General features: G+C 44.8%; 1 protein-coding gene across 1 annotated transcript in view; it reads left to right on the top strand.

The window, feature by feature from the left end:
- The window catches only part of CFAP70 (cilia and flagella associated protein 70), a 1,103,282-nt gene that overhangs the window by 111,616 nt on the left and 966,878 nt on the right, over positions 1-24,788 (top strand). The window contains exon 3 of the mRNA XM_086941320.1: positions 3,090-3,279. Within this exon, the coding sequence (XP_086797446.1) occupies positions 3,090-3,279 (190 nt within the window). The remainder of the gene's footprint in view (positions 1-3,089; positions 3,280-24,788) is intronic.

Genomic DNA, 24,788 nt, shown 5'->3' with positions numbered 1-24,788 from the left:
TCGAAAGGTGAGATTGGGGAACCACATCTCAGTAGCGGCTGCCAAGTTGTGGAATACATTGCCAAACCACATTGCTCGTCTAACTGATCACATGTCTTTCCGTAGGAATTTATGGACTTGGTTGTATTCCCTCTCTTAAGTGCCCCGCCTGCAGAGTGCTCCTTTCTGATGGCAGTACCTTGATGCCTTAGGGCATAGTACGCTCTATAAATCAAAAATCAAATCAGAGCTATACTCTAACGTACAACCTGCTCGATCTCTGTAATGTGAATAGTATTGATTAGATAAGAAAGTGAACAGCAAGGAAACGGAACTGCTTCCTAAACCCCAGTCAAGATGACATCATAATGCAGGCACCCTAATCACACTTGATGATGTTGGCTTGCCAGGCCTTGATCTCATCATAGCAAGTAGCAACCTTCCAAAGTCGAATTTCCTCTTTCTTACCTTCACTTAATGGAGAACTGCAAGGGGATAGTGAAATTCCCCGAAATAAAGTCACCCGTGGGAGTGTTTTGGCTGCCCTCACAAAGGCAAGTATAATCAGGGCAGTGCTGATATACAATGTTCCTGAAAATGTTATAGGTTTATCTGACTGACAAAGGATGTGTATGTGATTCTTAAGACCTACATTTTTCAATCCATTGTTTATTGGCTTTTGTGTTACGATGTTATTGAATGGAACCACCACCAGTGTTGTGCTCATGTATTTATGCATTTTGTTTGTTTGTACACTCATACAACTACAACTCATACTCAGGTAAAGGACTTAGGTCAACATTTGGATGCAAGGTCGGGATTGGTGTGTGGTTCTCAGCTCTTATATCTAATATTGTGTCATCATAAGTGTATTTGTAGTGTCTCTGGAAGATATCTGTTCCCATTCAAGTGCACATTCCAACTGGCTATCCAGGTACACCATGCTGCATTCCAGTAAGGAGCATTGATGAGAACAGACCCGAACGATTTTGCCATTTCACCATCTGTCCAACCCAGTAAATGGTCACTTCATTGGATGTCCTGATCAAACAATCAGGATTCTTGTAAAGAATGACTACTTACCCGTTAGAATCTCAAGGCACAGGGGTGGTGGTGGGGGGGGGTGGAGATCTGCGGTTCAGTCAAAGAGCCAGGTCTTGAGGCCCTTCCTGAGTTGAGGCAGTGACAGTGATTGCCTGAGATGTAGAGGCAGGGAGTTCCAGGTCTTCACAGCGAGGTAGAAGGATCTTCCTCCAGCCATGGTCTTCTGGATCCGTGGGATAGTGTCCAGGGACAGTTGAGCAGAGCAGAGATGTCTGGTGGGTGTAGAGGGAGAGGCGGTGGTTGAGGTATGCAGGTCCGGCATTGTGGAGGGCTTTGTAGGTGTGCATGAGGAGTTTTAACCCCTTCACTGCTGCGGCTATTCCGCCGCAGTGCTAAGGGGGCGGGGCGGAAATGCGGCGGGCGCATGCTGGTGACGGAACCGCTCCGTCACCAGCGTCGATTGCGCTGTGCTTATGACGGAGCGGTTCCGTCATGGCCTCGCACGCTCAATAGAACGCTCAGCGCAGGCGCGGAATTCGCGCCGCGCATGAGCGTCGGGCGGGCCATGACGGAACTGCTCCGTCATCAGCACAGCACCACCGCGGCTGATGACGCAGCGGTTCCGTCATCAGCAGGGGAGGTGTTAAGGTAATTCTTTTGTTGATCCGGAGCCAGTGGAGGTCTCTCAGGTGACTGGTGATATGGCAGCGGCGGGGGATATTCAGGATGAGCATGGCAGAGTCGTTCTGGATGTTCGGCAGTTAATTAAGGAGTTTTTTGGTGGTGCCGGTGTTGAGTGTGCTGCTGTAGTCAAGTCTGCTGCTGATGAGTGCATGGGTGGCAGTTTTCCTGGACTCAGTGGGGATCCGCTAAAAAATCTTCCAAAGCAGGAAGAGTGTGTTGAAGCAGGAGGCTGAAACGGCATTGATTTGGCAGTAATGGGATTTAAATATTGTTCTTTACCATGCTTTGAAAGCTTCTTTGTGAGTCCCTGGCCACTTACGAAGGTTTTTTATAGTAATCATTACCTTTGTCAGAAATGTGGGTGAACCTAAGAATCATTGTTTCAGAACTTTAAATTATTTTTCATAAAACAAGGAAGGCGTCCCCTCTCATTCATTAGTCATCACATAGGTTATTCATATGTTGACATGTCCGCCAGGAGATCACATTTTCTGGCTTATTTCATTAGGCATCCCACCACACTGGCGAATAAAACTCTTGGAAACCTTACTATAAAACATTCTTTAAGTATTTCAGGTAAGCACATAATTAATTGTTGGGCTATTTGGGATAAGGTGAAAATTGTTGTTTTCAGTACTTTTTAAAGGGAGGTTGCCGTTACATTATTGTGCAACCAATGCACATGCTAGATGACCTGTTTCCAAGAAGTGGCAATATGAAGGACCCCCAGGACACACATGTGCTCGTTCTGAGGACTTTGGGAGTACCAGTTCTTTGCACAAGTGTGCATCAGGATAGGAATTTTGGGCCTCGCCGGAAAAAAAGTTATGTTGGATAATTTTCTGCTTTAACATTTCTCGAAACTAGAAAAAAATGGCAAAGAAAACTACTCAGAAAGAAACAAAACTTGCGGAAACATATGTGCAAATCTGTGATTCCACATATTATTCCCCATTTTAAGCAGGAAAATTCATAACATTTTGGTAAAACCACAGACGGTAAGTACCTGAAATTGTGGTACCTGTATTTAATGGTTGTGGTAGTCCTACAGAAAAACTGAGACATTCCAAATGCGCCCCAAAGTAGGGAGTGGTTATTCACTGTAGTAACTCTAATACTGTAAACATCAAACCTTCCTTCACATGTTAACTTCAGAGTAGATTGCATGCAGTGTTGTAAATCATGGTGTGACATGCTTGGGGTGTGTGAGGAGAAGGGGCAATGGAATGGGATGATATTCCTAACGTTGCTCAGGGTTTTCCTTCTGGCCTAAGGTTCCCAAGTCTTGGTAGTACGAAGGAGTCTAGGGAGCAGGTGCTGTGATTTGTGTTGCTGAGTAACATTTTCTTCCCATCCTTTTCCCTAACGTTTGCCCTCCACAGAAGGGAGCTAAAGGAGGCAGCACCGTGACCTATGTGCGGCTGGAGTTTAACAACGTTCACCTGGGGGACTCCCCGAAGCACGAGCTGTCTGCTGCTGAGCAAGCGGTGGAGTACAACTTCACGGCCAGCTTCGAATGCAACGCAGAAGGGCCGATCACGCTGGACGACGTCGCCCACAAGCCTGTCATCTGTAAGTAAGGCCTGTGAAGCGCAGTGTGACGTGGGTGGATGCAGAACAAGTATTGGGGGGGGTGGGGGGGGGGGGGCAGGAGCCCCGACTGGGGGAAGCTCTCACAAGCTGTCTTGTGGCATCTAATCCTACAGAAGCGTGCTTTGTATTAGTTGACATGTAAACAATGTAAAGTTCCGTCGAATTCCAGTGAGAATCACTGTAAAGCAAAACCGCTACTGAAATTATATCCCTACGGGTCGCCATGCCGTTTACAAACTTTACAAAAATACATAGAAATAGAAAATACAATGGGAAACCCCCTATCTCTGCAAACCCCAGAAAGATGCACAGTATACTCTATCGTGGCAGACTCTGAGAAAACCACGACCATCACTTTAGAAATAGCACATGCATGTCCAAAAAACAAATACAAAATAAAAGAAGCTTCCCTTTCAGGGGATCCTCATCAATAGTCATAAGCACTGAATATTCCCGCCCATGTGCGGGAATATTCAGTGCTTATGACTTTGATGAGGGTACCCCTGGAAAAGAACTAGGATTACAGGTAAGTAACTTATCCATTACACACATCCATTCAGACGTGAACCTTCACTTTGTAAAGTGATCAAACCTCATTCAGATATTTAAACATTGCCCCACTCACCGCTGTCTAAGTTAGACAGCATCTAACGAACCGCTTCTGTCTTTCTTCAGGGAACGGTTTGGGACCGGTTATGGTGCGCGGTGTTGGCCAAGGCCTCATAGAGAATGTTGTAGGTGTTGACGGTTAACTTTTATGAAGCCTAGCAGTTTCTCTAGTCACATCCTTTTATAACACCACAGTTTAGTCACAAGCTTATCGAACATCCCAATGTGTTTCATGAGAGAATTCCAATTTTAATTCGGACAAAGGAAGAAAATAAAACAATATCTTCCTAATAATGTTCTGACTCAATTCTTCTCCACAGACCACAGTCTAATCCAGTCTGAAAGCGTTGGCATAACTGTGGCCAGTGAATAACAGACTCCTATTCTAATGGTTTATAGTGCATTTATAATGAATGAATGAATACTTTATTGTTTGGTTACTCAAAACCATTACATTAAAACCAAAGTACAAAATTACAAAGTTACAAAAGTTAAAACCAGGAGAGTTTATAAGATTTGGCTTGAGGAAGCTTACGGGTAACTCCACCCTGGGAGAAGCATGTGTTGGTATGTAACTCTCAGAGTAAGGATAACCTGCACTCTTCCTTGTATTGGATGACATAATGACGATACAAAACATAAAACGTTACGTAAAGAAGATCCTAATCCGAATCTATTGATTTTGAATTATAGATAATAAAAACAATTAAAGACTCCAAACGTAAAATTGGTGTATAAAAATCTTTCATCTTACAGGTGTGCTGTGCTAATGTCCAATAGACCGGATTTTGAACTACCACCTCAGTTTCCTATTTTCTTGCACAGCTGTCTCTTTGTGAATTTGTATGAGCAACCTTATTTTGTCTTTTCCTGCAAGTCACATTTTCTGACATTTTTAATTTAGTCAATGTATTTGTTATGGGATTTTTTCAATGACCTTCTCTGAGGTATCAGTGTTGGGACCGTTTTGCGTAGGTGTTGGGTGTTTAGAGAGAAATGGCCATCTGGGATATCCTAGTGAGTTATATGCATTTAATAATTGTGCCGCATCCTTGTTTGCTTTCCTCGCATGACCAGTGTGTGCTGTTTCAGGAGCCTAGTCAGAAGGGTCTCATCTCAGTACACGCAGGTGCCAGTGTAAAATGTCCATGCGTCATTCTTACATACATCAAATACAGATACAAATTATTACAACAGGTATCTAATGTGTCACAACAAATCCCTTCTCTCTATCAGTAGCCCTACCTGGCCGTATTTCTTATCATGTGCCCAATCAAAGAATCGACCAGGTGGACCTCGTTTCTTGAGCTAGATTTCCATAATAGAAAGCAAAGAAAGGACTATAAATTCACGGCATTCTGAGCAGCACTACCTGCTAATTTGGTGCATTTTTTCAAGGTGTGTTTGTCTTTCCATTAAGTTCCCCTTCTGAATTTAGCTCGACCCAAAATCATGAAATAATCAATATAATATAATAAGAGAGAAATGAGAGTATTATTACAACCATGTGGGTTTGTGAAAGTCCTTTTTTGTTATCAGTAGCCCTCCCATGTCCAGCTTCTTAGTCATGTGAACTACCCCACTTGCTTATGCCTCCACTTGACCATCTAATTTCCATGTTTGCCCATCGTACCACACATTGCTGGGTGGTTATGGCTCCGTTTGAGGAGAAAATCATGATTGAATAGATCCCCTCTTTGGCCTATGAGATCTGCCTGCTCACTTCTCCGCCTTAAATCCCTTCTTGCGAGACCAAAGGCCAGGCACAAGCACACACTTGCACCAGAATCGGGATTTAGATATTTTTTTAGGAAAAAATGCACAAATCAGCAGGCAGGTTAAAGGTTGACTTCCTGTTGCAAAAACCCACATGGTTGCCTCTGTTCAGGCCTGGAAGTGTTCAGAGCTAGGACCCCTGCTCCCTTCTCCAATTCATCACATTCTACTTCTAAAACTGACCACCATTTTTACTATCCCATTCTTTCCTAGCATGGAGACCACACAATCACTTCTGACGCTTTTGTGTTAAAACCCTAGGCCACTGTGTGCCCCATTTCTTCCTCTTAACCACTGTCACCAGCACACACAGTCAGTAACCTCCATTCTTTAAATAAAGTGTACCAGGAAACTGTCTCCTCTAGTTTTACCTTTGGCATCACAGGGTGGGTTATATAATCTGTAGTAACTCTGGATTCCTCTCCCCTGCTTGTTTACCCTGGGATGCACCAGCCCTACCTTCAGCTTCCAGACTACTGTAAGTTGCTTTAAGGGTATATTTCTTTTATTTCTGATCCAGGAAGACCCTTCATCCGTCATCAGCTGTCACCATGGCTGACAGAGAGATGAAGTCTCTTTTCAAGTCCTGTTCATTTCGTGGGCAGAAGAAAATCTTTACTGATGACCCACAAGAACAATGCATTTATTGCCTTTATCCAGCGTGCAAGCCTTCGCTCTATGACATGTTTAGTACCTTTCAATCTAAAACCATAAAGGACAGAACGAGGCAGCTGGACCATAATCTATTAGAAAAGAAAACACACAGCCCTGTGATCCTAGCTTAGTGCACTCAGAGCAACCCCAATAAATGAACTATTAATAGGAAGAGGAAAGTAGTCATCTCTCAGCCGTGGTCCCCTCTTAGTGACACTTCTCACACAAAGGATAGCAAGTCATTCTGGAAGGCTGTCTCTTGTATGCATTCCCTAGATCAAGCTGGATCCGCAGTTAGTTGTCACATAATTGGGGAGGGCGGGGGGTCCCACTTTGGAAAAATTAATTCTGACGCCAGTTTGATCGGTTTGCAGCTACGTCCCAGTGAGGCTCCATAATTCCCATCCATTTCTTTACAGGAAGTGAAGGCCGCCATCCAGGACAGTGCAGGAAGGAAAGCACCTGGCTCGGATGGTGCCCCGATTAACATTATTAAGTGTAAGATGGATCTTTGGGCCCCACTGTTGACAAACAGCCTTTACAGGTCATTGATCCACTGCTCCTCGGCTTTCTCAGTCATAGTCTTGATCTTTAAAAAGGGCAACAGTGCGGAGCCTAATGTTATCGTCTGATTTCCCTTTTAGATATACCAGCCGAATATATGATTTTTCCACGAAGACAAGTTCCACGCATGGCATTACCACGCGAACTTTAGTTCGCATGTGTCTTCACCACGCAGCATTTGACAACGCATGTTTTTACTCCGCAAAATTAACGTTACGAAACATCTCACGTCTCATTTAAATTTACATAACGATGCTGATAGGCTACATGCAGTATGACGGAAAAGATCGATGTTTTAAACAATTAAAAACAACAGATTCCCTTACATTTTATTTTTATTTTTTTCATTAAATAATACCTTAATTAATAAAGTTTAGATTCTTATCTGACCCCTGTACGTCTTTCCCCATCAGCCCTTTCTTCCACCGACCACTGAAACAAGCGTCAAAACACGTCTATCAAAACTGTGAAAGGACTTCAATTATGACGTACACGTCTCCTTGTTGGTGAGGCTAGTTCCTTGTTCGTTTTTTAAGTTTTCTTATTTATTTATTGTTATCCGCTTGTTTTTTTTTGGGGGGGAGACCCCCCCAACCCCCCCTAGCCCCCCCAACTCCCCCCTAGCCCCCCCCCAGCCCCTAAACCCCCCCAAGCCCACGCAGATCGTACAGGCAGAACGACACGAAGGAATACCACTCGCGTGGTAAAGACGGACGTTGAAGGCATACGCGTGGAAAAGACCTTTTCGTGGTGAGTGACGCGTGGTAAACGTTATGCGGGGTAATTCCTTCGTAGTAAATGATGTTTCCCATACCAGCCAACATTTTAGGCAGAGTCCTGTATAATACAGTAGTAGATTGGGTCACTGAAAATAACATGTTAAATAAATGTCAATATGGATTCCGCAGTGGTATAGGGACGATCAATCAATACCTCAACTTAAACCTGATCATTGGGAAATACAAGGTGGCCAAGCAGTCTGCACGATATCTAGCCTTCCTGGATCTGACAATGGCCTTTGAAAGTGTTAATCAGGCTCAGCTGTGGCAATCTCTTACTAATCTGCAAATGGATCCGTCCCTAGTCCCCTTTTTGGTCTTCTTGCATATGGACACTAAGGCAAGAGTCAGGTTTGGGAACAAAGGAGAACTCACTGACGAATCTAGTATCCGTCGGGGGGGTTCGCCAGGGGTGCGTTTTAGACCCACTTCTTTTTATTTTGTACAGAAATGTTCTTAGAAAGGACTTAGTAAGTGCACCCCAGACATGCCCATGGTGAATGGGATGAAACAGTGTTAATTGTTTGCACCCCCAAAGCCTTGCGTCATCGAGTGCACTCCTTTGTCAATTTTATGACCAATCTGGATTTATCAACAAATTTTACTAAGTCTTTCATAATGACTTGGGGCTAGGGGCGGGCGGAATTTGCGTAGTTGCGCCATGCAAAATTCAGCGAAACAGTAAAAAATCTCCGCGACACAGTTCAGCGGAACACACAGAATTGCTTGTTTGGCCCGTTCACAATGTTTTTTTCCTGTTCGTGAACGCTGTTTGCGTGCTCGGGGAGAAATATAACTCGCGAACACGCATTTTGAAAGTGCAAACAAGCAAAAAATTCCGCAAAGCTGTTGAATGCGGAATTTTGGACAATTTCGCGTTCTCCGCGGAACACGACATTACCCAAATTCCGCAATTTCCGCGAGCGGAACAGAATTTACAGCCAAGGCCTACTTGTGGCCCAAAGCACATGCAACCATTAACTATTACGGTGGGTAAGGAAGTGCTGTTGAGCACCACATCCTTCTCTTACCTGGGGGATCACTTTCAGCACAAAGTAGGACCAAGTTTTCCAGGGCTGTTGGCTCACTGTTAAGTCTCCCATCACCCAAGGCAGAGAGGGTTCTCACACCTCTCTTGCAAATATATTCAGCACAATGTGTCCCTATAGCAACTTATGGGGCAGGTATATGGTGCCTGGGTGACTCGGCTACCCTCAAAAAGGAGAAAAATCGATTTTGTCAGAGGGACTGTCAGCCCCTGTGTCAACCTCCAGCACTTTCTGTGCGACTTTATCAGTAGCCAGCCAATCCTCTTGTGGCTTTCTATATGGACTCAGAACAATCAAAATTAATTACAGAGATAGTTTTAGACTTCTTAGCTTGCTATAAGGGTCTTTCGATCCCCTGGCTAGCGTGCGTCAAAAAATATCTGGAAGCCATTGGATTTGCTGATATGTTTTTAGATAGAACACCACAAGCAGCCTCTGTTAGAAAGCAAGTGCAAGTCTTGCTGCTAGAACAAGTCAAAGAAGAGAGGGTTAGGGATGAAAGATAAAAATCGAGTGTTAAGCATTATTTATATCTTAATGTCGGGGATATCGCTACCAACTACCAGCAGAACACTAATAAGAGGTGGGATAGTCTTTTATTGTTCAGCTGCTGGGCTGGTATTATTAAATATTCACTTTGTTTTCTGGCTGAACACCAACCCCAGCTCAACTCTAGAGAATGCCCATGTTCTAACTTGCATAAACAAACTATGGTACATTTCCTTTATTTCTGTGAATATTATAAAATGTATACCAAGAAATTCCTCATACCATTTTTGGAAGTTTCGGAATCTACAGCTTCTTATGTAAGCATGTCATTTACAAATGATGATGAAATGTGGTCACGTGATTCTGTTTCTTAAAGCAGCAGTCTTCTCCAAGAGGTCAATGATTTTAGATTTAATTTCAGGAAATCGATGAATCAGTACTTGACTCTCTTTTAATTTCTTTTTTTTTTTTTAAATCTCACCCTGTTTTTATCCTGATTGTTGGTCATTAATATCTCTCACCTGATGATTTTATGTATTTCACTTGCATGCTTTAATAACTTGTATGCATTTTATTGCTTTTTTTGCACATCTTGTATGTTTTTATGGCTGTTCACAGCTGAATAAAGAGAATTCTTATTCTATTAGAAATGAAAAAATAACCTTCTTTTAAGAAGGAAGCCCCATCTTCGTGGGATCATTCCACTAAAAGTGCTCCTCCAAGCACTTCCACGATGATGGTCCAATAAAATAAAAGCTTACAAATTATCCTGAGCTGGACCTTCAACTTAAAGCGCCTTCAGCCGCCTTCTCAGTCAAAAAGAATGGAACTTCCACAGAAAAATCTTCAAGCATGATCATAGCCAGCCTGTGCAAAACACTCAATCAATCAATCAGGATTTTGTTAAAGCGCGACTACTCACCCGTGAGGGTCTCAAGGCGCTAGGGGTGGGGGTGCAGGTTCCATTCCATCAAGGAGGGGGTCTGTCGAAGAGCCAGGTTTTGAGGTTTCTTGCGAAGATGGGGAGCGATGTTGTCTGTCTGAGGTGAAGCGGAAGGGCGTTCCATGCTTTGGCCGCGAGGAAGGAGAAGGAGCGGCCTCCCGATCTGGTCTTTCTGGTGCGAGGGACCACGGCGTAGGAAAGCTGGGCTGATCGTAGGGTCCTTTGGGGTGCGTGGAATTTGAGTTGGCTGTTCAGGTATGCTGGTCCGGTGCCGTGGAGGGCCTTGTGTGCGTGGGTGAGCATCTTAAAGGTGATTCTTGCCTCGACGGGGAGCCAGTGGAGTGTGCGCAGGTGCTGGGAGATGTGGCAGTGTTTTGGCAGGTTGAGGACCAGTCTTGCGGCGGCGTTCTGGATGTTCTGTAGCTTGCGGATGAGGTTTTTGTTTATCCGGCGTAGAGTGCGTTGCCGTTGTCGAGTCTGCTGGTGACCAGGGCGTGAGTGACTGTCTTTCGGTGTTTGAGGGGGATCCATTTGAAGGTCTTACGAAGGACGCGGAGGGTGTGGAAGCAGGAAGATGAGACAGAGTTGATCTGGCGGTCCATTTTGAGCTCAGAGTCCAGGATGATTCCGAGGTTGCGTGAGTGGTCTGTGGGGGTTGGCGGGTTTCCGAGGGCGGTTGGCCACCAGGTGTCGCTCCAGGCGTCGGGGTTTGGGCCCATGATGAGTACTTCTGTTTTGTTGGTGTTTAGTGGTAGGCAGCTGTTTTTCATCCATTTGGCGACGGCTTCCATGCCTTCTCGAAAGTTGCGTCTGGCGGTGTTGGGCTCGTTGGATAGGGAGAGGATGAGCTGGGTGTCGTCTGCGTATGACACGATGTTGAGTCCGTAGGTTCTGACGATGGGGGCAAGTGGAGCCATGTAGACGTTGAAGAGCGTCGGGCTGAGGGAGGAGCCCTGGGGGACTCCGCAGGTGGTAGGTGTGGGGTCCGAGAGGAAAGGGGGGAGTCTGACCTGCTGCATCCTGCCGGAGAGGAAGGAGCAGATCCAGTCGAGGGCCTTGCTGGCCCCTCTGACTAACTTTCAACCTCTACAGGTGTCTTCATCCTTGTTGATGTTGAAAAATCCACTGTCATCAATAACAACTCCAGGGTCACCGTCGTCGACTACTGTCAACGACCAGGACACCAATGTCAGGACCACTACCAAAGAGCAGACAAATCATCAACTTTGAGCTCAACAACCCCACGAATGTCCTTGACCTTGAATTCAACTCCATCGACCTCATCGACATCGAACCCAACAACATCAAGCCCTTTGACAACAAAACACCAATGACAATATTTCCCACACCAGTCACCTTTTCACCTATTCAAGTAAAGGCAAACCTTCCAGAGCACATTCTAGACTCAGAATTGGAGGTCAAATGCAGCTACCAATATGGTTTTACAGACTGGTTATAGCCCTACCGGTTGGCTACTTGCCATAATTTGAAGGAGACACAATGAATGAGGAGACTACTTTTCAAAACTATGAAGATCAGCTTTCAACTTTTGTTGTTGAACATACTTGTCAACACTATCAGCATTATCATGGCTATGCACAACATGATATGTACAAGGTATCTGTTGGGATATTAATGGCAATGCACTAGACGAAGGAGTCCTTTCAGAGACATTCTCCTCAGCAGCCGGCTAGTCATACCAGACATGCCTCATCTTTGTCTCCATCTTCTCCACCACTGCTACCCCAACCACCTCTCATACAACCTCCAACACCTTAGCCTCCAAGTGAACAACTTCCAAATACAGTGACTAGAACAAGTCCTGCTAACTCATAAATATATGGGAGACAAGGATTCTTCTATTCACCTTTTGATCTAAAGGAAGAGGGAGAATTACCAAACAATGATGGTCCAGATGAATGCGATTATTATGTAATACCTCAGGAAGGTGACAAGTTCAACCAGACTCACCAGAAGGTGACAGATCTAACCAGACTCACCTCCAATGCCCCATTTCCATGCTCTAATGGATTGACCTGATTAAAAGGTCAACCTTCCAATGACCTCCGAAGAGCAACAGTGCTTTCTATATCACTTCAAGGAGCAGTTACATAGAGCAACTAGATCTGTTCATATACGGCATTTTGTCTGGTCAAAAGGCCTTAAATGAATGAAAAAACTGTCTACAGTACTGTCAGTAATGCCATGTTTGGAGAAGAAATGCGGGGGTACATACACAGCCCTTGCTACCTTGAGGGCTACCCTAAACCTGATTCTGTCATAGCATCTACAGCTCAGCACAGGTAAAAAAATCCAATACCACCCTCCTTCATACCTCCTGATAGAGATGGCAAGTGCATAGATCATTTGGGTCATAGAGCTGAATCCATGGCAGCCACATCAGTCAAAGCCTCAAATTCCTTGGCGTCTTTAAGCATATGAGCGCCAAATGTTGCATGACCTCTCTCCATTGATCGATCTCATACTGGAGGAAAAAGAGAAGTTACAAAATCAATAGTTAAAGGAGGTGCCACAACTTCAGCTCCCATTGTTGATGCATCCATGGATGTCTCTAATGCAGCTTTCAAACACTCTAGGGCCCAGGGTCCTTTTCTCTGACATAATTACACTCAATCCAGGTTTGTGGGCTCAAGCCCTGGCAGCGGTGTTTGGAGCAATAATCAGCAGTCATTAGATACCGAGATCCAGAAAGGTAGTATTTGGGTCCCTCTGTACATAAAGAGGAAGTGGGTCCTGCCGAAGAGTTACCGTATAAATACACTGCTGAATATCCCCAGTAAGGTATATGCAAAACATCTCCTGCGGTTGTTGCAAAATTGGGTTAGCACCACTAATATCGTACCTAAGGTCCGAATGGGCTTTCACAAAGGCTATTTAACGATGGACAGCTGTCTAATATTAAATCTTTCGACTGAAAAATATGCTGTTTAAAAGAAACGACCTCAGTATGTGTCATATATAGATTTATCAACAGCGTTTGACACTATAAATAAGCCTTTGGGAGAAAATTAGGAAATGAGGGTGCCTCCCAGGTTTTTTAAAGCGGATTATCCAAATACACGAAGGCTCATGGACCAGGGTTGAACTATGGGGCAATGGAGCACTGTCTGGAAAAATTGCCACCCCTAATGGATTAAGGCAGGGGTATGTGATGGCCCACTCCTGTTCTCTATATGTATTGCAAATGCCATTGTAGAATTAAATCAGGCTTGATCCTTTACACGAAAAGAAGGCAACGAGTCAATCTCAGTAATTTTTTTATGTAGATGATAGGGTTTTGTTGGATCTTACTCTAGTTGCCCTTTGGTGGCAATTGAATGGTTTACGGAATACTGGAAGTCCAATGACCTGCAAATAAATACGGCAAAAACCAAAAGAATGGTCTTCTCGAAAGGGAGGGTCCAGAATAAAAGGTTTAAGTGGCGGCTAAGTGGTGTCTCAGCAGAGGTGGTAAAGGAATATCGCCATCTTGGCCTTCTTTTTAGATATAACCATAACTTTACGCCTCATATTGACCTCCAGGAAACACAAGCTAAAGCTATTGAAGATGCTTTAGATAGGTTGGACTTAGCTTTGTACCATAAGTCCATTAAAGTGCCTAAGAGAGACTTATAATGCCAAAATTGTTAGTCTGCTGCCGTGTGGATGTGAGGTACTGCTTGTAAAACATTTGAGGAGGGTGCAGAACATAGAAATTAATATATGGAAAGGTGGCTTGGCCTGCCAAGAGGTTCCTTAACTAGTGCCTGGAGGTTAGAATTGGGCCTTACTAGTGTACTATTTATATACAAACAGCAGCTACTTAATTATTGATTTAGTCTCCTTAGAGCTGAATAGCGCTCCTTAAGGCACATAGTAAATTATTACCTGCTGCAAGAGAAGTATGGTGGTCGATGGGCTTCTTATCTCCTTTATAAGGTACCCCTGGACACTCCAGTAGGGGTAAAACTCTAAAGATTGTCAGTGGTGCACAGAAACAAACAGTAAAGCTCTTAGTAAAAGAGGACTCCAGGAGGAGTGATGCAGAAGACTTGTGTAAGACATATAATTTGCATCATCTAAAGGAGTCAAGTTATGGGGGGCATTTTTAGCCTTACTACTGGATATAAGGCGTTTATATAAGGATGTGGGCCTTGAATGTTAGGCTGAGGCAGGTCCTAGCCTTTATAAAATGGAAGTTGGCTAGGCAGGTAGGGGATGAAAGAGGTGTGTCCCTTTTGCCTATAAGTAAGTGCATCATTAACCTTTCTGCAATTACTTATAGTATTTACATGCTTTGACAAAAGTAGGGAATGTGGAGTTTGGTGCCAAGAATTGTAATTTCAAACCCTCTTTAATGGTCTAGTTGGATTTTAAGTCACACTTCTAAAAATTCCACTTTTAGAACGTTGACATTTTCCTGTCTTAACCAATTGGTGCCTGCAGCCTATATCCTGGGTCGCAAGACTCTGTGTAGCTGCAGTTGGTCTTTGCATATCACTCCCGGACAGTGAGACAAAGGGGGAATAGGTGTTGGCAGGATGAGCCATCTCTGACTTGATAGGGAGGTGGAGCTGTCACCAACTACACTTTACCATCCGCAAAGACTTTGCCTGAGCACATGCACAAAGGTTTTGCCAATAGACTTTTGTGGATCCAGACAAATCGGTGCCATGGTCGGGTTGCAGGGAATTCCAAACACTTCTGGGGGTGGAAACCCTCCAGAACTTTCTCCTACTTCAAAGCTGGAACCAAGAATAAATATTGGACCCTCAAACCCAACTCTTTATTACACCTCTGGAAGGCTCCGAAGGGCTGCTGTGTTGCTCTGCTGCAAGAAGGACTGCAACTTTGCTGCCCTGCTACTCTGCTGCCCTGCTGCCTGAGTGAAAAGGACTGGACCTGAACCCAGGACCATCGGGTGAATCCAAGGACTAGTTCGCTGGCCTCCTGATTAGAGCCTCAGGGACAGAAAATGATCCAACCATCTTGAACCCAACACCTAGGCTCTGCCTTCTGTAAGTTTTGCCCACCGAATGGTGCCATCCCAGTCCGGGACATTGAACGTGGGCCTGAAGGTGTTCGTCAGCCCAGTTGTGGTCTCTTAGGCAGAAACATGAAACACAATGAATCTCTTCTCAGCCCTGCTTCGGAACTGCCACTGCGTGGCACATTCCCAATGGAAGACATAGCATCACAGCCATTCAGCTTCTTAGAACCGCCGCTGCGTGATGCATCTCTAATGCAGGACTTTGCTTAGCTAGCCCCCCCATCCTTGATGATGACACAGGTCCTTGCATTACAAGCACAGTTGACCGCCTCATTCTATCCGTCGCTGTGCTATACATTTCCAACACAGGACAAAGGACCTTGCGTAGCAAAATACAGCCTCTCGGAACCGACACTGGGCAATGCATCCTCAATGCGGGATCTCCCAAACCTTGCAGCCAGGATTTTAGGAGCTTTGTTCAGTGGGCCTAACTTGGTCCCTGTATCCGTCCCGCGCTCCATTGTGGTCGGCCTGAACTTGCGACTCTGTCTTACTCGGCGCAACAAGAAAACCACAGTTGGCACCTTGTGATTAGGCACTATTCTAAATCTTTAAAATTGCATATCTCCTTTTCTACTTATTGAATGTTGGTTGTTTTGGTGTCTGGCTCATAAACTTCTCCATAATAAAGGTCCACCCATTCTCAATAATTTTATCATTCCCTACAAAGCTACAAGAGACCTTCGATCAAACAACGAGAACTTTATCACTGTTCCCAGAGTGAAAAAAGCTCGATCGGGAGGCCGACGCTTTTCGGTACACACTGCTAAACGCTGGAACAGTCTCCCCCGGAGACTAAGAACCGAACCAAACCTCCTCCAGTTTAGGAAGGCACTGAAAACTCTTCTCTTCCCTTAACTCTTCGTCCCTCCCGCTGCTATCCCCTCCTGAAACTCAGGTTCTAGCGCTGGGATGCTCTAGGGTTACTACGCGCTCTACAAAAACCTTAAATAAAATAAAAAATAAAATAAATGATTTATTACATTTTAATCTATTTGTCTAAATGGGTGTGGGATTTTTCTTGTGTTGTGTTTTCACTTTAGTACTTTTTTGAGGTGCTGAATAAGTACTTTAGGAGTGTAACAGTTTTGATTGATTTTTGAGTTACAACACCCTGCACCTACATCCATTGGCAGGCGAGGTAGCTGAGAAGCAGGAAGGGGAGAGGGAGGGGAGGGAGAGAAGTGGAAAGGGGATGAGTACAACATAATCACATCGGTGCGGCGCATTTTCCCGCTGTGCGCTGAAGATTTGAAACTCCCACGGTTCATGACGAGCTCAGCTCGTCATGAGCGTATGAGAGGTGTACTTCATGACGAGCTGAGCTCGTCATCAGCATCGAAGGGGTTAATCAACATCAGCAATAAACAATGAATAAAGAAGAACAATACGTGCTCTTGTCACAGTTGTAGTAGTCATCACTCCCCCCCCCCCCCCACCCCGGGTCTGCTGTGGCGGTGCAGGGTGTAATCTGCAGTATGTGCAGATATATCTGGCACGTGAGTTCCTTGAACTCTCCCAAAAGGTGTTTAATGCATGTTCACCATCTTTTCTCGAACATGGGTAAGATATGGCTAGTCTTTCCTGTTTTCAGTTTCTATTTTTGGTAAATTCTGGTGGGGGTTTACAGTGTTTTCAAGTGATTTCAATACCTTAAAAAAACAGTGGTTATCAGTGGTTACACATTTTCACGCCATTAAAAACAGCCGAAACAGTGTTTTTTCGGTGTTTATGACATGTTTTGCTTTTATTATTGCTTGCTTTCTGCACTGAAAGGGCATGGTATATAGTTTGTGTACGTACAGTGTATATGAGGTCCAAATATATTTTTGCAAATCAAACTTATTGTAGTACACCATAGAATACTTCTTCAGTCGCTCTTTCCTTCCCATGTAAACTTTTTTTCTGTGAAAAGGCCTTCTCAACATTGGCACTTGGGATGGGCAACGCCAAAACAGCCAGTACACAATTTGCTAACTCTGCCCACTGACATAGCTTTCCATGCCAATACTGGTGCACTTGAAGATTCGATTCTCTGAGCAGGTTCTGCAACATTTGCCTGGAACTGGACGCTTATGCCCTCAGAGTTATTGAGTGGCAAAAAGAAAGAAACATAGTTGTACCAGTTTAAAACGTTTTTTTGTATTTCAAACAAAACAGATAATACTGTAATTTAACTGTGACATACATATAATGTACAAAGTGCAATGTGTCCCAAGTGATATTGTGAGCGAAACAAAAACGTGTACAATTGAGTGAGCTATACAAGTTTCAGCTGTGACTATTTACAAAAGAAGGAAACTTGACTCAGGGCAATCATTTTAACCAAATATTAAACAGCAGCTATAGAATCATAGAGCCTGTGTTAGTCAGGTTCGTTTCCTAATGCGTCGACGGCGTTTCGACCCTTAGGGTGAGGGTCTCGTCAGGACTGGGCAGTGGGGGACGTCTTGCAATGGGGTGTATTCCAGAATGTAACCCATGCGTGACAAAGTAAAGTAAATTTACTTACAGTGAACCCAGCCGGGCACACTGTGTATGACAACTGGTAAAGCGTCCTATTTGAATTATGGCGGTCAATGCCGTCAGTGCGCAGGGTATTCAGGAATTGCCTGTGCGCTTTCGTGATCCAGCTCAATCGCTGCTTCCAATCGTTTGTTTGATACGAAGTTTGTGTCTGGTAAAAAACGTTTTAAACTGGTACAACTGTGTTTCTTTCTTTTTGCCACTCTCCCTCTAACGATTGAATTGCCATTGAGCCTGTTATATTTACTAAGTATCATATAAGTGATATGCCACAGGAAGCATTGTTTTCTGGATAAACGCATTACCCTGGTTCCGCTGTGAGTAGGGTTTCCCTTGTTCTCTTTTTCTCAGAGTTATTGAAGCAGTCAAAAATGAAGTAACACTTTTGAAACTATGGAGAAGATTCCCTTTATGGAGGGCTCTAGAACTTGTACAGAGTACCACAGTGAGGTTTCATTGACTTCAAATGCCATGGTTGGCGAAGGGACATTTCTATGCATCATTGCAAGCCATTTCTCATACATTGTAAAATAAAAGTTCCTAGATGTCTCTTCAACATTGCTTTGCCTTCCAAGTGGCAAGCAGTCTAACATGGAACATGCTGCAGTGCCAAATTCACTAAAGGTGTCACCCGGCCAACTTTCAATGAGATGGTTCACATCTACACCAATAATGCTGAACACTTGGCCGACAAGGTTGTTTTCAGACTCTAGTTTTTTTATTATCTCCACTACAGCAGTTATGTTTTTCTGTAAAAATCTAAGAATGCAGTAGAGGTTTTTTCTCACATCACTATCAATATTGGACCAAAGATCCTCACATTTCTTTCCTTTGGCATCATTATTCAGCAAATATTCTGTAAACTGTTGCCACATGGATAATATAGTATTCACAGCCACTTCCCTTGGAAAGAGAACCATCAACTAAATGACACAGTTGGGATGACTCTCTGATGCCACACAACATACAAAATGAGAAATATTTGTGTTTGAGTTCCCGCGCATAACAAATCAGTGCATCAAAATGGACTAAAAAGTCAATAGCATTCTTCATTAACTCTGAAGATTGTAAAGATGCTTTCAGCATACCATCTAACAAGTGGCAAGGATCTCTTACAGAAAAGCACTTCAGCTCAGGTATCGATTTCGACAGGTCATCACACAACTTTTTAATATGCGTAGCTGAATCACTGCAAATACAAACAATATCACTTCAATATTTGTTGAACTTGGAAAGAACCTTTTTGCCGCAGCATTTCAAGTGAGACTGCATTCCATGTTTTCCAAAAGTCTGGTGTCATGTTTTCACCACTATCCAAGATGCTTGGTGATCACACTTTTCACATATATTTGTCACTATACCTTGCATTGAATGTTTAAAGCATGAGGTGTTGGCAATTCACCTACTATCAATACTGACTCACTAGAAACTGGGGGCTGATGTATCAAGGGCTTTTACCCATTCTCTGTGGGTAAATGTGATGGCACATATTAGGAAAGAATGTTATGAAACCAGCCATTTTACATATCAGTGAAAGAATCAAACGCCACCAAAATATCAAATATGATTTTGATATTTCCTGATTCTTTACAGTTTATAAAATAATTAAACAAGACCTAAAACATGCTTCTAAACTCTGCATATTTAGACCAAAGACCACAAAACTGAAAAAAGGAAAAGAAAGAAAGAACAATATTTTTGTGAGATCCCTAACCAACAAAGCTCAAGCAGAATAATGTTAGCAAGTATTTCTTGCTGCTAGCTTGTATAACAAAGTTAATTTGTATTGGCCCCTTCAGGAAGAAAACAAATGACTCTTTCACTCTCCTTTTCCTTTCTTTGAATGAGATTTAGTTTGTGGTTGTGCAGGTGTTTTTCAGTCTTTATATATTAACACTGGCGAGGGCTATTACCCTTTCGGTGGTGTTTTATCAGTTATTATAGGCATAAACCTAAACCCGGACAGCCTAGGTATGGCTAATGACTGCTGTCAATTTCTCCATCCCCAATAAGTTACAAAGCTTATGTATCCAATCTTTATGTATTGGGACGATATTGGTGCCCTATTTTGATAACAGGACTTGCTTTGCTGCACAAAGTGATAACGCAATAGCCTTACCCTTTTCAGAGTGTAATGGATACGTTTGAACATTGGGTAACCCTAACAATACATAAGTGGGAAAGCAGGGTATTTCGTTATCAAACTTCAGGTCAGTGTCAGCCAGGACTGCCTTCCAATACCTATGGAGTTTGGGGAAATGCCACAGCAGGTGGGTGAGTGTGCTTGATCTGGCGCAATGTCTCCAACATGTGTCTTCCCTTCCCTTCTGCCATTGAGCCAGACAGGCCAGAGTGTAGTACCAGTAGTGTGTTAGCTTCAACAGTGTTTCTTCGCCAGTGGCTCTAGTGGCAGAGGTGCGCGCGCGATGCAAGAGGTCTGTCTACTCTTTATCAGTAAAACTACGCTCGCACTCCTGCTCCCACCTCTTCCTAGTTGGGGTCTACGAGGGGGAAATCTGTGTATTTATAAAGGAATATGGAAGTGTGTTGCCACCAGGATTGCAACCCCCACTTTTTTCCCTTGACCGGAAGACCAGAAATGACGGTCATACCATCTAAAGGGCATTCTGTTCCAGTCTTTTGTTCAAGAGGTAGGTCTCTTGTAGAAGACATATGCCACATTGGGCCGCCCTAAGCTGGGTGAGGATTGCTATTCTTTTGGCTGGTGAATTAAGACCCCTTACATTTAGGCTAATTATGCTAACCATGTTTCTGAAGAGGTGATACCACTATGGGAGCCCCCGGCATCATCATTCATCGCCCCAACCCCCAACCTGGTTGTGGAGTGTGACAGCTCAATTAAGCTTTGAGCACAAATACATGTAGTGAACATAAGAACATAAACAGTAAATAAAACAAAGGCACCAGCTGGTGCACATCTTGCAGTTCTGTAATGTGGGTCCATGTTGTTTGTCATCCGCAGGAGTCTTGAAGAGAAGTATGTGTCCCATGGGAAGCCCACCTGCTCCTTTCTACAGAGGTCACTGCCTGCTCGAGTTGCCATTAGTCGGTCTCCCACTGCAGAGATTGGTGTTGCTCTGAAAGCAGGGCAGAGCGCTCCTTAATGCTTTCGGTTTTCGTAGGCCTGCTGATTTGTTGTGGCGGGTGATTTCTTGAGGTTCGTCGTCTTTGTGGCTCTTGAGATGACAGTTGTATGTTTGATCGTGGAGGGGAAAATTGTTGGCCAAGCTCTATGCCCAGGATGCCTGCTGCCTCCATGGATGTGTGCGTCACTCGCGTCTCACCTTGCCATGCGAAGACCAGATGGAAAGGATGGCCCAACTTGTATCGCACTCCTTTGTCACTCAGGAATGCCGTCACTGGTTTCATTGCCCGTTGTCTCTGGAGTGTAATAACTGACAAGTCCTGATACAAGCAGACTTTAATGCCCTCAAAGAGGACATGTGGCTGATCCCGCACTGCAGCTATTATTAGTTTCTTGTGCTTGTAATTGTGGAGGCATGTGAGGATGTCCTGTTGGGCTACCGGTGAAGCAGAGGGGTGCCCCGCCCTATGTCTTTGATCCAGTAAGAGCTCTTTCCCATCTAAGGCCAGTACTATGTGACGGAAGAGACGCAGCACGTAGTCCTCCAGACGACTCACATCCGCTTGCATTAGCACCCCTTAATTCGGATGCTTGATCTCCGGGATCTGTTTTCCAGGTCTTTGAGATGGAAATTGAGGTCAGCTTTGCGGTCCCTAAGATGCCGGAGCTCTCTGCGACACTCATCTGTTTCTTCTTCCCTAGAGTCCCCGGCACATTCCACTGAGTCCCCTCTCTGTTCCAGTTCCCCCATATCCCGGTGCAGATCTTTAATTTCAGTAGTTACTTCTGCACCGAGGGCCACTATGTCATTCCGCAGCGTTCCAATGAGCGCTTCCATAAAGCCTGTGTGATAGGAGCCTCGTCGTGCACCTCTTATTTCATTGGGGCAGTTGCATCTACTTCATCCGGAGAGGTCAAGACAATCCCAGGCTTTTTGGCGGAGCCCTTATCCAGGAGGTCTTTAATGTTAGCAATGTCCTTTTTGGACTGAGAGGTGGTCATAGTGGTGCCGTAGAACTCGCAGTGCAGGCCCTGTGCTTTAAGAGTGCCAACTCAGGGTGTGCTAACAGATAGGTTGGTGCCAGACAGCGCACCTACTCTGGCTTCTGGATTCTTTACCACTCCTCTTGTGTCCTCTTACAGCTGGTGGGTTTGCCTAATCTTGCGTGGAGACCCACTGTTCTATCATTTCAGTGACCAGCTCTGTGTCACCTCCCCAGCTTACTTCTGCTGTGCGTCAGTTCCTTTGGTTACACCTCTGTCCTTGGGCCCTCTGCTGCTAATGGTTTGCCAGTGGTGTCATCCAGATCTCTTATTTATAGCCCTCCCACTTCGAGTTTAGCCACCACGTCCTCAGAATCTCGAGAGTCCACGTGTGTCTCCAGCTCTGTCGGGGATCAGCTGTTTCTGCGCTCCAAAGTCCAAACATAGCCCCAATGTCTAAATAGGCCTGAGCGTGCTGTGTGTGTGTGTCCCGCCGCCTCACTTATTACTGCTGACTCGTTTTGGCTGTGCAGATGCCCCAGCTGGACACTGCACTCTCCTGGGGCTGTGTGCGGCTGTCGCTGAGTTGGTGGACTGAGGCGCAGGTGCCGCTCTGTGTTGTGCCACATGTAGATCCTCCAAAGCTATTTCGCTAATGTACACCGGCAAATATCAGCACTGTGGCTCCATTTTGTAAAAGAGCTTGGTCTCCTACCCTCTATGGGCTTTGGCGCTGCAGTGGCAAATTTCCTCAGACATGGGAGGCACTTTCTGCTTTCTTCGGTCACTTCTATGTGCTCTGTAGGGGCAGCATGGACAGCCTTTCGCCTGTGTAGCTTCCCCTGGTCCGTGCGGCTCTGAAGTTTCATTTGGCCACCATCTTGCCGCATCTCCGGCTGGCAGCGCGCCTTCCTTCACCACACACGCAGCCTCTGCAGGAATCGGCAACTTCTCTGGATCCCCCCAAATGACTTCGCACACCTTTCGCTCTCACTGCTGGCAATTTGGGGCAGGCATTCCCCAGGGAACTGCCAAGTTATGGTCCGGTGCAGGGGAGCTCCGTGACTTTGCTACCACACGGGCGCCATCTTGGACACGCCCCCTGCGTAAATACTTTACACATTGCATCTCAGTTAAGCCTGACTGTTTTTGTGCCAAGCCGCCAGAGGGTTAAGCACAGGTTAATTTGGGGTTTGCTTGTGTTTCACTCCGACAAGAATTGTGGTTGCTGTTTGTGCAGGTTTTTACCCCCCTCAACCAGTCATCCAATTTCCTACACTGGTGTTCAGCGGTAGGACTAGGACTTGTGTTTGTGCAGTGCCAGTGATTTTGTGTTACACCAAAAAGCCAAGATAAATATTTTGATACAAATTCAAGTTTTTATTTAAATTCTCCTTAAAATGGCCCTTTTTTAGTTTTTCCAAATCGTCATCTGAGAAGCTGGCATACTGGAAGGCTGACAGAGAGTTTAGGCTTCAGATGGCCAAGCTCAAGATCTAGGAAATTAAACTTACCACGGAGGGAAATGAGAGGAAAATGGAATGGCTCATAAAAGGAGCCCCAGTGAGCTAGACATAAGAGCTAGGCAACCAGAGTCAAGCAACAATGGTGGCAGCATATCCACAGTGTCTAAGATGGATAGGAAAGTCCACATACCTAAAAATCTGGTGTCAAGCTATGGGGTAGGGAGTGACATTGACAAATGGTATGTTGCCTATCAGGTGGTCTTTAAGATGCACAGAGTCCCAGTAGAATATTGTTGGTGGTGGGGGGCATCCCTCTGGAAACACATCACAACAGTTGGGAGCTACACCTTTCTTACACTGGAGCTGGGGACCAGATTAGGTACACTCCCATGAAAACCATCTATGTCACCATGTTTGGGCTTAGTCCAGAGAAATACTGCATTATTTTCAAGGATATCCAACAGTTGCATTGCCAGTCATAGACAGATATCTAGGATTATGCCAGCACGGCACTGAATGGTTGGGTGCGGGGCAGCAAAGTTGATGATTTTACTGGCTTATTTAATCTGATACTAAGGAGTTCTCTAAAGGCCTACAAAATAAAGCCCAAGAAAACAGCAGTAACTAGTCCCATTCTGAGTCTAAAGTAAGTGGTATTTTGACAAACTGCCAGTTAGGTTTGTTCCCCCAGTACTCTTTTTAGAAATAATGACACTCCAAGGGAGACGCCAAATGCCCCAAGAGGGCACAGCCCCCCATCAGTAGACAGACACCTGGGTTGGCCATTGTAGTGCTTGGAAAGGAGGTGGTCCCAATTAGCATGGGCTAGAGAACAGAGGTTACATTAGTATCATAGGGAATAGAGAGATGGTGCCAAAAACCTTTATGCCTTCTAATACTTCTAGGTGTATGCTGTAGGTTCCCATCAGTGGGCGAAGAGTAAAGTCTCTGAGAGACTACTGCGAGTTATCACCTGGTGCCCTCACTGCAGGTCATCGCTAATACTTTCCACAAGGTCATAATCTTAGGCAACTGTGAGAGTCGCTACCCAGTGACTGGTTCCCTTTGAGTGGTGGGGGGTCTCAGGTTCTCTCAAAATGGCTGTGAGCCCTGCCATGAGGCACAGGGTCAAGACTGATTTGCATATGGCCAGGTCTGAACTGGGGTGGCATGGTGAGCAAAAGAATGATGGATTTTACCCAGATCTCTTGACTGGAGGTGAATGTTTTGATTTGTGTGGAGAAGCGTGGCTCAATGGTTAGAGCGGCAGACCCTGATGCAGAGGTCTGGCCCGGGACCAGGGTTCAATTCCCGTCTCGGCGGCTCTTGGACTCAATCTACCCTGACCTGAAAATTCTCGCCTTGGTGCCTAGTCTAATCATGGGTCCCACTCTGTGACTCTGGGCAATAGCTTGCTTAATCTCCACAACGGCCCCAGCAGCGCTTGGATGCCTGACTTCACCTTGGGGGTGCCCAGGAGTGTACATCTCACT

The sequence above is a fragment of the Lissotriton vulgaris genome, chromosome 10, assembly GCF_964263255.1.
Source record: "Lissotriton vulgaris chromosome 10, aLisVul1.2, whole genome shotgun sequence".
Taxonomy (NCBI): domain Eukaryota; kingdom Metazoa; phylum Chordata; class Amphibia; order Caudata; family Salamandridae; genus Lissotriton; species Lissotriton vulgaris.
This window is presented reverse-complemented; position numbering and strand designations above follow the sequence as displayed.